This window comes from Anolis carolinensis, chromosome 1 (assembly GCF_035594765.1).
Source record: "Anolis carolinensis isolate JA03-04 chromosome 1, rAnoCar3.1.pri, whole genome shotgun sequence".
Lineage (NCBI taxonomy): Eukaryota > Metazoa > Chordata > Lepidosauria > Squamata > Dactyloidae > Anolis > Anolis carolinensis.
In genome coordinates, this window is record NC_085841.1 from 187,143,336 (window position 1) to 187,160,012 (window position 16,677).

At 41.8% G+C, this 16,677-nt stretch overlaps 1 protein-coding gene across 3 annotated transcripts in view; it reads left to right on the forward strand.

The window, feature by feature from the left end:
- The window catches only part of pard3b (par-3 family cell polarity regulator beta), a 691,700-nt gene that overhangs the window by 172,859 nt on the left and 502,164 nt on the right, over positions 1-16,677 (forward strand). For all 3 annotated transcript variants that reach the window (XR_010002345.1, XM_062969128.1, XM_008114949.3), the window contains exon 3: positions 9,167-9,338. Coding sequence is in view for 2 of the 3 variants with exons in the window: in XM_062969128.1 (XP_062825198.1) it covers positions 9,167-9,338 (172 nt within the window). In the remaining variant the exon portion in view is untranslated. The remainder of the gene's footprint in view (positions 1-9,166; positions 9,339-16,677) is intronic.

The following is a 16,677-nucleotide window of genomic DNA, read 5'->3' on the forward strand; positions in this document are numbered from 1 at the left end:
TGACTTAGAGAGGAAAGTGGGCGGGGTCTGTAATGCATTGTGTGATGGCACACAGCAGGCCCCGTCCTTGCCATGAAGCAAAGTGGCAAAATGGAGCAAAAATGCACCATGTGAAGAGGTGGTAAGACTGGAATCCCTTTTCAGCCTTGCAAACCACCAGGTGACCTTGGGCAAGGTGACCTTGGGCAAGCTTATTGCGTTACAAGTAGATTTAAAGTTTTGGGAATACATTATGAATTTTCCCTTTCTGTACTGGTCTCAGCATGATACATGTTAGAAGCATGCAAGTACATGTGTGTATCAACTCTGCAAGTAGATGCAATTTGCTAAAAGATTATCAGATTGAAGTCTCTGAACTACCTGGTGTCACTTGGCTTGTATGACGACACATTCATCCCTTAGTCCCAACTAAATTTGATTAATTGAGTGAATGATACTGGTTAAATGAACATTTATGTAATCCTCAGTGATCATTAGGCTTGCTTTAGTTGGGATTGACAGCTGAATTCAGCCCTGAGTGTATACAGGTTATCATTTTTAGAATGACTCACATATTTTATATTAACTTACTTGTATGGTTTCCATTGTTCTAGAGTGTGGGTAGGCATCGTTATCCTGAATAGTGAATCATCCTCGAAATATCATGAGATATTACTTTGGAGCATGCTCCTGTATTTCTCTTTGAAAAAGCAAATAAATAAAAATAATTAAAAAGTCTCCTAGAGCCCAAGATCCCAGGACTGTAGAAGGCATGAAAAAAATCCTTTTAGAATGGTATTTTAATGTTTATTTAAATCACTGATTTTATCTGGAATAGAATTTAAAAAATAAATAAAATGCCACTTACTCTTCTCAGGGCAGAATATGAATCTTACAGACAGCCATTTCATAGGGAAACATGAGTAGGATTCATCTTGTGCCTCCCCTTCCAATCTAATATATATCTCCCCTCTAATTATCTAATATGTTGCTAAGAAGTAAAAATATTTATTTCTTTAAATTATTCTTAACCTGGCAGTACTTGAAAGTTGATGAATTTAATTGCATGCAGGTTCAGTTGTATGCATTTTTGCACTGAAGCTCCCTTTCTGTTCCATTCCCCTAAGCTTTAGGGATTGTGGAAGAAACAAGTATATCTCAAGCGGTATGAAATCACTGTAGAGTTTTGTGTGTGTGCATTTGTAATATATTCTGGAAGAGGTTAATAAGATTCTTACCTTTCTAACCTAATTAAAAATGCTAATCTTGTTCCATGGTTTAGAAAGGGAAAACAAATTCCTATGAAACATTTAAGATACTATACAATTGATATAAATTAATTGCCCTTGAATTGCAGTTAAACAAATGGTTTTAAAACAGAACTGAAATGTTTTTCCACTTAAAGGTGCTAATTTGTTTTATTCCACTTGTTTAAATGCTAAAATCTCAGTGTTTTAATTATGTTCAGTAGTATTGTAATGTTTCGGCAAACTTTCCATATTGCATGTACATTCTTCTACTTTTTATGCCATACTTACGTTTTTTCCTATTCTTTTGGCTTTGGGTTTGCATGCAATGTTCACAGAACCTTAGTCTGTGAGCTCTGCATCACACTTGAAGAAATTAATAAAATCCTGACATCTGATCAGTTTTTCATTGAATTTTAATCATTTTTAAAAAATATTTGTCTCAACCAACCAATTCAAAATGAATTAAAGCCTGACAGCCCTATCCAGAAATGGCTCGTAATGTTCTTTCACAAGTATTTGCAGTATCTCTCACTACTTTAATCACAGAATTCTAGTTTTAAAAATGAGGTCTTAGAATATTCCTGGAAGTAGGTTTTGGATAATGTCCAGATGAAGGGAATTCAAGTGTTAAAGGGCAACCACTATGTCCACTCTTGTGGTCATGGAAGCACATGATAAACCTTGGAATGTCTTTTTTCATTTGCTGAAGATGAAAATTAACATTTCAGTGAAGACATGCTTCCTTTCAGTAGTTATTCTTTTAACTGCTACTTCACATTTGCTTTGTTTCCGAAGTGTTGTTTATACGCATGGATGCCACCATTTTTACAGATCTCCCAAGGCATTCGTATTCTTTTCATCAATTTACACTAATATCTCCATTTGATTAATTTGTAATTAAATTCTTCTTCATTCAATCCAGAGGATTTGTGGACATCCAGGAATATGCAAATATGTTTCCCATAAGCGTGTTTAGAATTGTCATGTGACAACTATTGTCATGAAGATTGAAAAAGATGATTCTTTGATAACTGAAGCTGAACTAATAGATATCACAGATGTCACCTTTTGACACAGTGTAGATTTCTTCCTCCCCCTGAGAAGTACTTTACCTCACATAGCTAAGAATTAGAAAAGTGTGTTCAATATTATGGATTCCCCTGTAGTGTAGTCAGACAAATCTTAAGTATGCATCAATCTCTGTGCATTATGTCATGTTTTTAAAAATGTGCTGTCTTTCTAAAAAGTCCAGATTTGCCCATACAGGCAGAAGATGGGCATCATTTAATTTGGGTTAAACATGCTATTTAAAAGCAGCTTTTAAAAATGCAGTTTGAGGAAAGCAGGTATATGGAGTAGTGCATATGATGCCTTGTAATCTGGTGGGAAGTTTGATTGTCATAAATTAATGTGGGGAAATTAAGTTTAAATTGCTACAAGTCTGAGAAAGTCCACTTTTATTGCAGAGTGGTTGGAATGCCAGAATTACAAGCTGGCCACTTCCCCAAAGGAAATGTTCACAGATGGAAGTAATCAATTATTGTGTCTTCATCAAGTGCCCTATCTTCAGAAGATGCCTAATTGCCCCCTTCTGGCCAACTAGCAGGTCTTCTCTTGGTCAGAAACATAGGTTTATTGACTTTCAGTGACTGGAAGGAGCAGAACTCCATATTGAAAGGCTGAGTCCAGCTGTCACTTCAATTCGTAGAATGCTTTAAACAGTCCTTTCTAGTAGTGCTGGGCCTGTTGGAAACAAAGTATTTGGGACAACTAAGGCAGAATTTCATGGCTGGCTTTTGTACTCCAATGCTCTTTTCCTTAAGCAGTTGTCATGCCTATTGGCAATATTTATATATCATTGGTAGTAATACATCGTATTGAATGATAAGAGACACCCTTGGATAATGCATTCTTTACTGTGAAAGGGCATTTTGTTACTATCCCAATTATTATATGTTTCAGAAATATATATCTGTGAACAGAGTCTGACATGCTTTTTGCAACCAAATTATAAATGAGCAGAAGACCAAAAAATGTCAATTTCCTTGGAGTAGTTAAAATTTTCTCTTGTTTCTTCCTGTTTTTTCCACTTTGGTCTTTTCTTTGTCTTCCTTGTTGCTTCAGGCAAATGGGTTCCCTTAAATCATTGTCTCTTTCTTCCATTATTTTACTAACTCTAGTGTTTCAGTGTGACATGAATCTTCAAAGTGACAGAAAGCATCAGATATCACAGCAGTATTTTTAATGTAATCGAGTAACATTATTTCTCATGCTTTCCCATCTCTACCTTATATAGGAATCTGAAGATAGTTAAATCTGAGTTTTCTTGTGCAGTCTATTTAGCTTAGATGAAATAGGATATAGAGCAGTGTTCTCAACCTGGAGTCCCCAGATGTTTTTGGGCTACAACTCCCAGAAATTCCAGCCAGTTTACCAGCTGTTAGGATTTCTGGTAGTTGAAGGCCAAAAACATCTGGGGACCCCAGGTTGAGAACCACTGATACAGAGCTTTGCTTTGAGTGCTAGGTTTTCCCTTTTTCACTGCAAATTCTGTCTCCTTGCAGCAACTTTCGTCCACATCCAAAAGTTCCTTCTTGTCTGATGAAAATGCTTTTTAGGAGGTGACAGTAGGTTGCTCCTTGACAAACAAACAGATGTACTAGTTTCAAGCTAACTGGGTAATGTTGCCATCATTATAGAGTTAATACTATACAGTGATTAAAACTGAGAAGGAGCATGAATGAATTGAAAGGCAGAGTGGGGATCAAATGTTAGTGAGACTGCCAACTATATATTTTTTTTTTGCCTTCAGAAAGATTTTGGTGACTGAGCTAGATTAAAATAATATGAGGATCTTCCAGTAGGGACCTCTTAACATGGGGCATTTTGCCCTGTTTTGTTGCCTTTATGCGTGACTTGAATGGGGCCTGCCATTCGCCATCACATGATACATGGCAGGCTCTGCCCACATGCCTCTCAAAGTGAGGTGGAAGTGCCAAAAGGCATGAGGAGGAAAGTGTTGTTTGTATAGCTCCAATGCACCATGTCCAGTCCCAACCATGTGGTGAAGGGAGGAGGAAGGGCATGTGGGGCATCATTAACTGTCCTGCATGCCTTCTCTTTAGTGGCACAACAGCACAGAGGTAGACTCCTATAATCAATTTCAGTGCAATGAAGAGGTGGTAAGTCTAAAGACACTTTTCACATATATTAACCCATATCTTCTGTTAATAGATTATAAGGGTTTGGTTAAAAAAAATCATTGTTTGGTGATAGGGATGCCACTGCTGAAGGCTTGGCAATGGACAGTGTAGAATTTGTCTCATGCTATCTGTCATTTCTTTGTAGGAGATACCAGATATGGAGAAACATACAATAGGTAGTCTATCAGCCTCTCACTTATGGTTTTGTAGACTCATGGAGTAGAAAAATATTCATTGTTGTCCTGTCTTTGTTTGGAAAATATGGTTCACAGTATTCATATTCTCCTTGTCCCCCAGGCAGTATTTTTAGTTCCTTTTATGTGAACACCTAATAAGGCTAATAAAATAAATGAGAATCAGTATTGCAGACTGATCTATCAGGAGTCATCCTATCCTGATCCATACTGAGCCATTTGGCTCTGGCTGCAACTTGAGAGGGAGGGCAGACTTTGCAACCATCTGCCACTATCTAATACTTCCAGCATTTATTGATTTTTATATTATGTCGTAAGCCAACTTGGGTGACAACTGTTTCATTCCAGGAAGCAGCAGTTCTTATAGGCAGTCTCTCTTATCAGGAGTCTCGGTTAGGCCTCTTTCGGTCTTGATGAGGAAAAATCCCTTCGCAGTGTGTTGTGGTAGATTGAGATAGCCTTGGAGATCCTATGAGTATTTAGTAGGCATGTGTAATGGATAAAAAATGTTTCAAAACTCATTACAAAATTAGAGGGAACTGACATTTCATTTCTAAAGTGTTTCTAAAATATAGTTAGTGAAAATTTTGTTACTATAATGAGACTAATGAAATTTTGTTCCTTTTTTTGTTATAGTAATTGCCCAAGTAGGGAAACTACAGCTATTGGGGTGAAACGTGCTATAATAGTAGAACACATTTACCACTGTTGGCCCAGTAAGTTTCAGAACATTGCACTTACTTATGGGTTTTTGGGAAATTAAAAAAAAAACCCACAAGAGCAATCTCTTTAATTTTTTTATACAATGACACAAGATAACAGGATAATTCCCCCCCCCCCCCAACTTTCAGAAATATTCATACATTTATTGATTTTTGGGAACTTTTTGACAAAACATTTTTTTTGAAAAAGCCATAACAGCTATCTCATTGAATATCTCTCATATTAACCAATAGAACTTGCATTTAGGGATTTCTTCCCAGCCCAGCACAGAGATTTACTTACTAGAAGTATCACTCAGTCCTCCTCTTTGCAGATTCAATAGTTTAATGGAACTCTGACTGGCTGCTGCTACAGAATTCTAGGAAATGTAGTTTAGAGCAAGGCCTTTGAATTCTCTGACATACGGCTCCTTGCCTTCCCAAACTACATTTCCCAGAATTCTGTGCTTTCTTTCCCAGAAAGCTCTACTTTCTCCCTGCTGCTTCCCTGTCCTAAATGGCAAGAGGCCATTAATTTAAAGAGGAAAGGCAGCCATTTTGGCTTGGCTTTTGCTTGCTTGTGCTGAAAATGAAACTGACTTTGGGAGGCTTTTGAGATTTACAAAATGCAAACAAAAAGTATAAGGTAAGTTTCAATTCTTAAGTTTTTGGTGCAGGCCATGCCCATGTATTGGATATCTCCTCGTAAGTATGAATTTAATGAATTTAATCCAACTTACAAGGACGAATGAAAAAATTGCACTCTCCTAGTATTTAGGCTGCCACTGCTAATGTTGCAGTGAAAAATTTTGAAGGGAAAAATTCAGCAGGATGGTGAAGAGGAAATGGTCACAAAAGGTGTCAACATCAGGCAGTACAGTATCGTGCATGCCCTGCTGTTTCTAGCACAGCTCAAGGGAAAATAGTGAAGACATGAGGAATAGGTATTTGAAATTTCAAAGCACAATGCACAAACCTTGCACTAGGCATGCTTTACTACTTGGAGGCTATTCCTGTTTTTCAAAGAACTACTGGCAAAAGCTTCTCATTACATATGTTCTCTTGCTGCATATTGAATAAATAATGCTGGTTAAAAGTGTCACTATCTGGAAACCAGCTTTAATTTGCTTATATAAGTTGTAATTCTTTTAAATTAGCAATTCCAGGTTAGTCAAGTTGTGTTACTGAATCATATATGGTATAATTCTTAGTTGAGAAGTGATATTATACTCCATGACTAATAAACACTTTCATGATCCCAAGGAAACAGTTAGGAGTCCTAATTAATCCACTTGCCACTGAGCAAGGTCTCACGAAGCTGTTTTTAAAAACATCCTCACTGCTTTCCACTTCAATCTATACTAATCTTTGTTTAAAACTAAAGGCCATATCAAATACATTTGCTAGTCATTTAAAAAAAAATAAATGACTGTCTCCTTAACTTGAAATTATCTTGGGGAGTCTTCTTGCTTCATTTAGTGTTTGAAATGATAGCAATGTATAACTTTTAGAGATCCTGACTGGGGTGCTAATGATGTGCGGAACTGGCTTGGAAAACGTGAGATATTTCAAACATTACTCTTTGAGCAAGGATTCCCAACATTGTAAAAGAAGTAGGATCCAGGGAAGCTTTTGACAATGGTAGGTGTAACATAGAGAGAGGTACATGGAAGATATTAACAATGGAATTTTAATGTATTTAGATTTTCAATTTGTATTTCTTTTTTTATGTTACATATCCACAAGCCTGAGGACCATACATGTTAATGTAGAAAAATATTCACAAGGTCTGGGGATGTCTCTAGTAATGTAACAGCTCCTAATATTTATGTTATTTCTGCAATCTTCAAGACAGAGAATACATCATTTATTTTTAATGGAAAACTTGCACCACAGTGTCAGACTTCAAATGATTAGGACAATGGTGTGCAGCAATGACATTTCTTGTCTAGAACATAAAACTAAAAGATCAGGTTGTCTGTATTACTGCACGATAGTCATAGTATCTTTCCATGACTGTAAGATATTTATTTAGCCACCCAAAGAAGTTGATGTTAATATAATCATCTATCATACCTTTCAAGTACTCTGTATGTTGTAAATTGCAGTGACTCTGACAGAGTAGCATAACTTTCCACACAAAACTGATCACAATTGTTTCATTTGTAAGTTGGTTTCTCCCTTACTGTCACCAGAAATATCCTGATGCAAACTGTTACACTAATTTCATTTACCATCAGCAAACCTCAAGCGACAGTTGTGTATTCTTCTCTGGCTGTGTCTGTGTGGTCGAGATACTCTGGACTCACTTCTCAGTTACTGCATGGAGTCCATTCACAGCAGAAATGCTGCATCCAGCCATTAATCTACCTGAAGGAGAAATGGGTTTTACTTTGGACCTTCCTGGAAGCTCTGGCATAATCTAGGAGTTTTGGAGATGTGGATAGCTTCATTGAGCTGGATCCAGGCCAGTCCACTGTCCATATGTCCAACAGATCCAACTCTGTGTCATCAGCCAGAAGTTCTCAGGCCCCATCGACACTGCCATATAATGTAGTTATAGAATGCAGTTTAACTGTATTGAACTGGATTCTATGAGTCTACCCTGCCATGTAATGCAATCAATGCATTAAACGCATTATAAAGTGCATTCTGAAGCTACATTATATGGCAGTGTAGATGGGACCTCAGAAGCTTGCTGGTGACGTCTTCTCAAATGAGGTAATAATAGGACACTAGACAGGAAAAGTGATGTCCACAAGCAAGACTTTGCAAGGGAGTTGCTTGTGGCTCTGGGTCCCTTCGGGAAGATAGGGCGGTCTATAAAGTAACCTCAAACACCTTTCCATTCTTGCTGCCTTTGTTCCAATGTCTTGGCCTTTTTAAATCATGAGAACAAATTTGTTTATGCCACAGTAGTCTGATTTTTAGATAGGATACTGACAGAGGTATCTGTTTGTTTCTGTTTGGATGACTCTTTCATTGATGTGATTTCTTTCTTTGACAATACGTTTTCATATCTTCGAAATCTCTTTGACAATGCATCTTTCAAATTTTAGAAATGTTCTGTTTTTCATTATAAGGGCTGAAACAGAGTTATGTCTTTGTTTTCTGGCTTGGTTGAAAAGTTCTGGTTCTAATCTTTTAATGGGTCTGGAATATTATAGTGTAGTCAGCACCAGGGCCCATACTATTGATCATTGTTTTTGTGGGAGGAGGGAGATAGTGGCAGGGATGGGGCTTTCTTAGTTGCCTTGGGAACCATGTAGGACTTTGTCTTCTTCTTAGATACCCACCTGTTCCTATCACTGGACACATTAAAACAACAAGAAAAAAACCTGAAAGTCTTTTGAGTCAGTTAATTCTGTTTCATGCTCTGATAAATGACTATTCTTTTTTTCTCTTTCTCTTGTTTCTTGAATGGTGTTGGTGGTGGTTTGTTTTTCTAGTTCTGGCTGATATGGCTGCATGTTGTATAATCTCTGTTCTCCACTGTGGTATCTTTTGCTTTTTTATAAAATTAAGTTTTCCTGCTTGTTATTTCAGTAATTTTGTTTGTCATCTGTTGAGAGTTACATTGAAGATAAGCAAAGTGTGCATTTTAAAATAAATAAAATATAATCATATCCAATTACAGAGAGAGAGAGATGCAAACCCTTCGGAAACATTTTTTTTAGGAACACTTGCATTAAGAAATGAGTAGAAAGAGAATTCTATGGCAGGCACAATTTTTAGCATACATTGGTTTGATTCTGTGCCATCATTACACATTTGTGTACTTTGATAGAAGTCACTCATCCTTCAGGTTTAATCAAATACTCTTTTTTAATGTTTTGTAGCTGATTGCTGTGTATGATGAACAAGATTCACTGCCCAAGTCTGATGACATCAATGGTAGTTTGACAGATGGGAACAGCCCAGATGCTTTTGAGACGGAGGTTGCTGTTCAGCTGGCTGCATTTCAGCCTATTGGAGGAGAGATTGAAGTGACACCCTCTGCCCTGAAACTAGGTATATGCTTCTGAATATATATACTGTATATGTGTGTGTGTGTGTATCGTATGTTATGTACCATTACTGCAAACCTCTTGAATTGATTATTGTCTTCAATGTCGACATCTGCTTCTAAAGAGAATGTGTTCTCAACCTCAAAGGTGGGAAGTAATAATAATAATAATAATAATAATAATAATAATAATACTTTATTTATATTCTGCCCTATTGCCCCGAGGAAGGACTTTCTTGGCACTGGTCTCCCAGGACTTTATTGCCCCGAGGAAGGACTTTCTTGTCACTGGTTTCCCAGATGCCAGAAGTAATGCGTCACATTAACTATTATTATATGGAATACATAGTTTTTTGATGTGATAAAAGTATGATAACACTACAAAGAAAAGTCTCTTTATGTCAACATTTCCTTATATAACAAACTTTCCTTCTTGGCTTTCAAATCGCCCTGGGGAAGGTTAGTTTAGGAACCTTCCTGGCTAAAGTTATTTGTGAAAATTAGGTCCCAAATTTTTGTATTTCTGTGTGTCTTTAAAACTGACTTAAAGTGTAACTGAAAAGTAATTTTTATTGTTGTTAATTGCCCCTGTGAATGATAGATCTGCAGGTTACATTGCCATTAGCCTCATTTGAGCCCTGCAAGATCAGGGGTGCTGCTATTTTTACTGTGACTATCTATCTGCAAATGAGTTTTCTTACTGCCTACTGTCAGGACCCAGGCTGCAGAGCACCAATAACCATACACAGAGGCCAGAATCTATCTAATATCTTTATTGAGGAAATATATAAAGTTAATAAAAGCAAGTGTAGAAAATAGTTCAGAAGTAGACCTTTCAGGATAGGTCAAAATTAGTCCAAGAAAACAATGTCCAATATGAAATATTAAGGTCCAAAGTTGTAATCCAATAACCAAAACACTCACTTTGCCAAGCAAAGTGAGGGGAAATGACAAGGTCCTTTAGTCCATGGAGCTTAAAGCAAGGCTAGGAAGCAAATTAGATTCTTGGCAAACAAGGCTTGATTCAAGGCAACAAGAAGCGTGGAGCAAGAACTGGGTCCGTGGGAAATCCGTGGCGAGGTCCGGGAAACAAGGCAGGGCTGGAACGAGAACAAGGTCCTGGAAACTGGAGTAGCGTAGTCCACACACAATCTACTCCCGTAGCTGACGAATTGACTCCGCAAGGAATCCTTTGTGTCAAGCATCTATATAGGATCTTGTTTTCCCGCCAAAGCAGACTTTCTCTGGGGAACAAGAACCGAAACCTAAACTGTCCAGATGCAGGACTCCTTAAACTTTCCCAAGGGAAGTAGACTTAATCTTCTAATTGTCTGGCAGCTATCCGGGCACTTCGGCGAGTCGCCTCCCGCGCGTGTCTATCTTGATTATAATAAAGGCGGCGCGAAAATGTGGGAGATTTCTCCTCAAGGCTTGTTTGTCTGACTTCTTGTGGGCAAACATCCTGCAGCTGCAAGGGCTCCAAATCTGGCAGAAACGGTGGGAAACCCAAGTTTTCCTCTTCATCTGCCACAACAGTACTAGGAACGGGACTACATGGCCCATAAGTCATCACACTATCCCCCTCCTCAAGGCCCCTCTCCAAAATGGGCCCTCTTCCTGAGGTGCGGGGCCGCGGCTTGGCGGGGTAGGCCTGATGGAAGCGGCGGGCTAAATCAGGGGCATGGACTGTGGAAGCGTCTTCCCAAGAGCGTTCTTCGGGGCCAAAACCCACCCAGTCAATGAGATACTGAAGGCGGCGGCGGTGGAAGCGAGAATCCAAAATGTCCTGAACCTCGAATTCCTCCTCCCCATCCACCAAAACAGGAGTGGGGGCCGGCCGGTCTGCATCAGGGCGCACACCATCCGCCGGAAGGAGCAGGGAGCGATGAAACACTGGATGAATGCGCATGGAGCGCGGAAGTTGAAGTTTGAAAGTCACGGGGTTAAGTTGCGCCACCACTGGATAAGGACCAATGAAACGGGCATCTAGCTTCCGGCAGGCTCGGTGGGAGGGCAAAAAGCGAGTGGACAAAAGAACCCGATCTCCTACCTTGATCTCGGGGCCCGGCTGGCGATGGCTGTCAGCGTGGCGTTTGTAGTCCTCCTTGGCTTGGTCCAGTTGCTGGAGCAATAGTTGTTGCACTGCTGTGAGTTCTTGTAGCCAGTCCTCCGCTGCGGGGACTTCTGAGGTTTCAAAGACAGGAGGAAAGAAACGTGGATGGAAGCCGTAGTTTGCAAAGAACGGGGTTTCCTTAGTTGAAGCCTGGACACCATTGTTGTAGGCAAACTCTGACAGAGGTAACAGGGAAGCCCAATTGTCCTGCTGATAGTTTACATAACAACGAAGGTATTGCTCCAAAGTGGCATTGGTGCGCTCAGTTTGTCCATCCGTTTGAGGATGGTGAGCTGAAGATAAACGAGAGTCTATGCCCAATAGTTTTTGTAGTGCCTTCCAGAAACGAGAGGTGAATTGAGATCCACGGTCTGTGACTAAACTCTTGGGCAATCCATGTAGTCAAAATACATGCTGAAGGAATAAATCTGCAGTCTCTTTGGCCGTGGGGAGGCCAACACAGGGAATGAAATGGGCCAATTTAGTAAAAAGGTCCACCACCACTAGGATCGTGGTGAATCCAAGGGAAGGTGGTAAATTAGTGATAAAATCAGCAGAAATTATCTCCCATGGACGAGATGGAGTAGGAAGGGGATGCAGTAGTCCTGAGGGCTTCTCCCTTCTTGTCTTGGAACGCTGGCATACCGGGCAGGTATTGACATATTTTTCCACATCCTTGCGGATTTTGGGCCACCAGAAATCTCGTAAGATTAAATGCATGGTTTTAAATAGTCCAAAATGTCCTGCTGGCTTGCAGTCATGGCACAGGCGAAGAGCCTTTTCTCTGCCTGGTCCTGGAGGGATGTAGACATGATTTCTGTAGCATAATAGTCCATCCTTAAGAGAGAAAGGGAAACGTAGTCCTTGGCGAATTTGATCTTGAGCCCAGGCGTCTGCTTGTTGACTGGCTCTAATTTCTTGAGCGCAAAGGGGTCCTGGAGTAGAGGGAGTTGGTTCAATTGGAGTGGATTTGGTGTTTCCCACTGTGAGCGTGGCAAAGTTCCCGAGCTGCAGCAATTGGGATTCAAAAGTCTCTTTGCGCCCTGCAGCATACTCTGGTTTCCGTGATAGAGCATCTGCTTGCTTGGTCTGAGCTGGGGTTACATAATGGATCTGGAAGTCAAAACGCTCAAAGAATAAAGCCCAGCGCTGCTGCCTCTGATTTAACTTGCGGGCAGTTCTTAGATGCTCTAAATTACGATGGTCAGTATGGACCTCAATGGGGAATTTGGCCCCTTCTAACCAATGTCTCCAATTTTCAAAGGCTGCTTTTATGGCCAAAAGTTCCTTCTCCCAAATAGTGTAATTTCTTTCTGGGGCTGTTAGTTGACGGGAGTAAAAGGCACAAGGATGAAGATGTTCTTCCACTGGTTGCAAGAGTACAGCTCCAATTGCCACATCGGAGGCGTCAGCCTGCACAACAAAAGGGGTTTTAGGATCCGGGTGCTGTAGAATTGGCTGGGACGTGAATAATTTCTTTAGTTGCTTTAACCCTTTCTCTGCTTGTTCCGTCCAGCAGAAAGGCTGTTTTCCACAGATGCAGCTGGTGATTGGGTCAGACCAGCGGGCAAAGTCTGGAATGAACTTGCGGTAGTAGTTCGCGAACCCCAAGAAACGTTGCACCTCTTTCTTGTTGGTTGGCGCCCGCCATTCCAATACTGCTGAAACCTTTGCCGGGTCCATGGAGAGCCCTTGTGGCGAGACACGGTATCCCAGGAAATCAACCTCTTCAAGATCAAAGGCGCATTTTTCCAACTTGGCATATAGTCCATGATCCCGCAAACGTTGTAACACCATTCTGACATGTTTCTCATGTTCTGATTGTGATCTAGAAAACACCAAAAAATCGTCCAAGTAGATGATCAGGAACCGATCTAGATAGTCCTGAAAGATATCGTTGACAAAGTGCTGGAACGTTGCGGGAGCTCCACATAAACCATAATTCATGACTAGGGACTCGAATAATCCGAATTTGGTCTGGAAGGCGGTTTTCCACTCGTCCCCCTCCCTGATGCGAACTAGATTGTAAGCCCCCCGAAGATCCAGCTTGGTGTAGACCTTGGCCCCTCGAAGCCGGTCTAATAGGTCCGAGATTAAAGGCAGGGGATAGCGGTTCCGCTTCGTGATATTATTCAATGCTCTATAGTCCACAACCAAACGTAAGTCCCCTGACTTCTTTTTCACAAACATCACTGGGGAAGCGGCTGGAGATTGAGAGGGTCTGATGAATCCCTTGCGAAGATTTGACTCTATGAACTCCCTGAGAGCTTCTTGCTCCAGTTCAGTCAAGGAGTAGAGATGTCCTCGCGGGATCGGGGGCCCCTCCACCAAGTCAATGGCACAATCATAAGGCCTATGCAGGGGTAGTCTCTCGGCTTCTTTTTCATTGAAAACATCCCAAAAGTCTGAGTATTTCTTGGGCAAGGTGATGATGGATTCAGCGTCTGTAGCGTGACAGACCTTGGCTACAAGACAATGGTTTTGGCAATATTTAGAAGCAAACTGCAGTTCTCTGTTGGTCCAAGAGATGCTGGGGTCGTGGAGCGTCAGCCATGGAATCCCCAAAATCACAGGGAAGTGAGGAACCTCGGTAACAAAGAAGGAGATCTCTTCCATATGTTCCCTTATCCACATTCTGGTGGGTTCAGACCATTGGCTTACTGGACCTGTCTTTAGGGGGCGGCCATCTATGGCTTGCACCACCCAAGCGTTCTTGAAATCGTGATATTGTAATCCCAGAGAGTCGGCATACTCTCTGTCGATGAAATTGTTTGTTGCTCCCGAGTCTATCATGGCATGGATCATGACGGGTCCTTTTTTCGCTGACCACAAGGTGACCACTAGGAGAAATAGGACCCCGGTTGGCGGCTCTTGAGTGGGGTTTCTGACCGGGTTGGCGAGCCTCTCTACGCCCGGTCGTTGGCTTCCCCCGCCGACTTTGCGCCAGCCGCCTCGGCCGTCTCCCTCTCTACGGAAGACGCCGCCGCCAAACGAGCGGCGGGCTTTCTTTTGGCTGGACACTCTCTGGCGAAGTGGCCCCCGTCTCCGCAGTACCAACAGAGGTTTAAGCGTTGGCGGCGGGCCTTCTCGGCAACGTCTAATCTGGGACGCACGTTGCCCAATTGCATCGGCACCTCCCCGCTGTCTCTGGGGTATGGGGCTGGTGGCGGGGGTCTCCACACTGGACGTGGCTGGATGCCGGCGGGAGCGGGAGGTTTTGCTCCAGCTCTTCCACTCTGGCCTCAGAGCCATTGTTTTCTGTTGGCAAGCATGACTTCGGCTCGTAAACATTGGTCAATGAGTCTTTCAAGAGAGTTTGGAGGATCTACCTTGGAGATTTCTTCCAACATCTCGATGTTGAGACCCTCCCGAAACTGTCCTCTGAGGGCTATGTCATTCCAACCGGTGCTTTGAGCCAGCACTCGGAACTCGGCTATGTACTGGGACAAGGGCCTGTCCCCTTGAGAAAGGCGCCGGAGTTTATGGCCGGCCGCCTCTAAATTGTCCTCGATCCCCCAAGTCGCCTTAAGGTGATTCAGGAAGTTTTGCGCGGAACTTAGGTGTGGGGAGGCTTCATCGAACAGCGCCGTGGCCCAATTGGCCACTGGGCCGTCTAGGAGACTGTAAATCCACGCCACCTTGATGTCTTCTTGAGGAAACTCGGCCTGACGGGCTTCTAGGTATGCCTGGCATTGACGACGGAAAACATGAACCTTGGAAGCTTCTCCAGAAAACTTGGTTGGCAACGCCAGGGCAGGGAGACGGGTTCCACGTTCCTTCAAGCCCCGTATTTCTCCCTCCTGCGTATGGAGCATATCATGGATTCTGTCCACTTCATCCTTGGCGATGGTGTAGCTGAGTGGTTGGTCTCCCGGCCCGGCTCCGGTAGACATTCTGGCCTAGGTTAATTGGTGCTTAAGGTGGCGGAGTCAAACTGTCAGGACCCAGGCTGCAGAGCACCAATAACCATACACAGAGGCCAGAATCTATCTAATATCTTTATTGAGGAAATATATAAAGTTAATAAAAGCAAGTGTAGAAAATAGTTCAGAAGTAGACCTTTCAGGATAGGTCAAAATTAGTCCAAGAAAACAATGTCCAATATGAAATATTAAGGTCCAAAGTTGTAATCCAATAACCAAAACACTCACTTTGCCAAGCAAAGTGAGGGGAAATGACAAGGTCCTTTAGTCCATGGAGCTTAAAGCAAGGCTAGGAAGCAAATTAGATTCTTGGCAAACAAGGCTTGATTCAAGGCAACAAGAAGCGTGGAGCAAGAACTGGGTCCGTGGGAAATCCGTGGCGAGGTCCGGGGAACAAGGCAGGGCTGGAACGAGAACAAGGTCCTGGAAACTGGAGTAGCGTAGTCCACACACAATCTACTCCCGTAGCTGACGAATTGACTCCGCAAGGAATCCTTTGTGTCAAGCATCTATATAGGATCTTGTTTTCCCGCCAAAGCAGACTTTCTCTGGGGAAAAAGAACCGAAACCTAAACTGTCCAGATGCAGGACTCCTTAAACTTTCCCAAGGGAAGTAGACTTAATCTTCTAATTGTCTGGCAGCTATCCGGGCGCTTCGGCGAGTCGCCTCCCGCGCGTGTCTATCTTGATTATAATAAAGGCGGCGCGAAAATGTGGGAGATTTCTCCTCAAGGCTTGTTTGTCTGACTTCTTGTGGGCAAACATCCTGCAGCTGCAAGGGCTCCAAATCTGGCAGAAACGGTGGGAAACCCAAGTTTTCCTCTTCATCTGCCACAACAGTACTAGGAACGGGACTACATGGCCCATAAGTCATCACACCTACACTCTCAAACTCTTGGTAGCCCAGCTATGGATAGATCTTCCCTGGGGTATATGCTTTGAACCAGGTTTGCTGTCCTTTCTGTGTCACTACCAAACAATTTTTTAAAATCCAAACATTTAAGAAACCACTTCTATCAAATTTATTTTAAATTTCAAGACTTACAATTACACTTTTATTTATTTATTTTCCTCTGGTGGTATTTGTTTTTTGGAAAGCCAGTGTGTTATAGTGGTTTGAGTGTGAACTATGACTGGAAACCAAGGTTCAGATCCTCACTTGGCCATTGAAACCCATTTGGTGACCTTGGTCAAATTATAGTTGCTCAGGTGGAATGCAAAGAAAGATCATCCTCTGAACAAATCCTGCCAAGAAAATCCCTGATAGGCTCACATTAGAGTTGCCAAAACAACTTGAAAGCACATAAC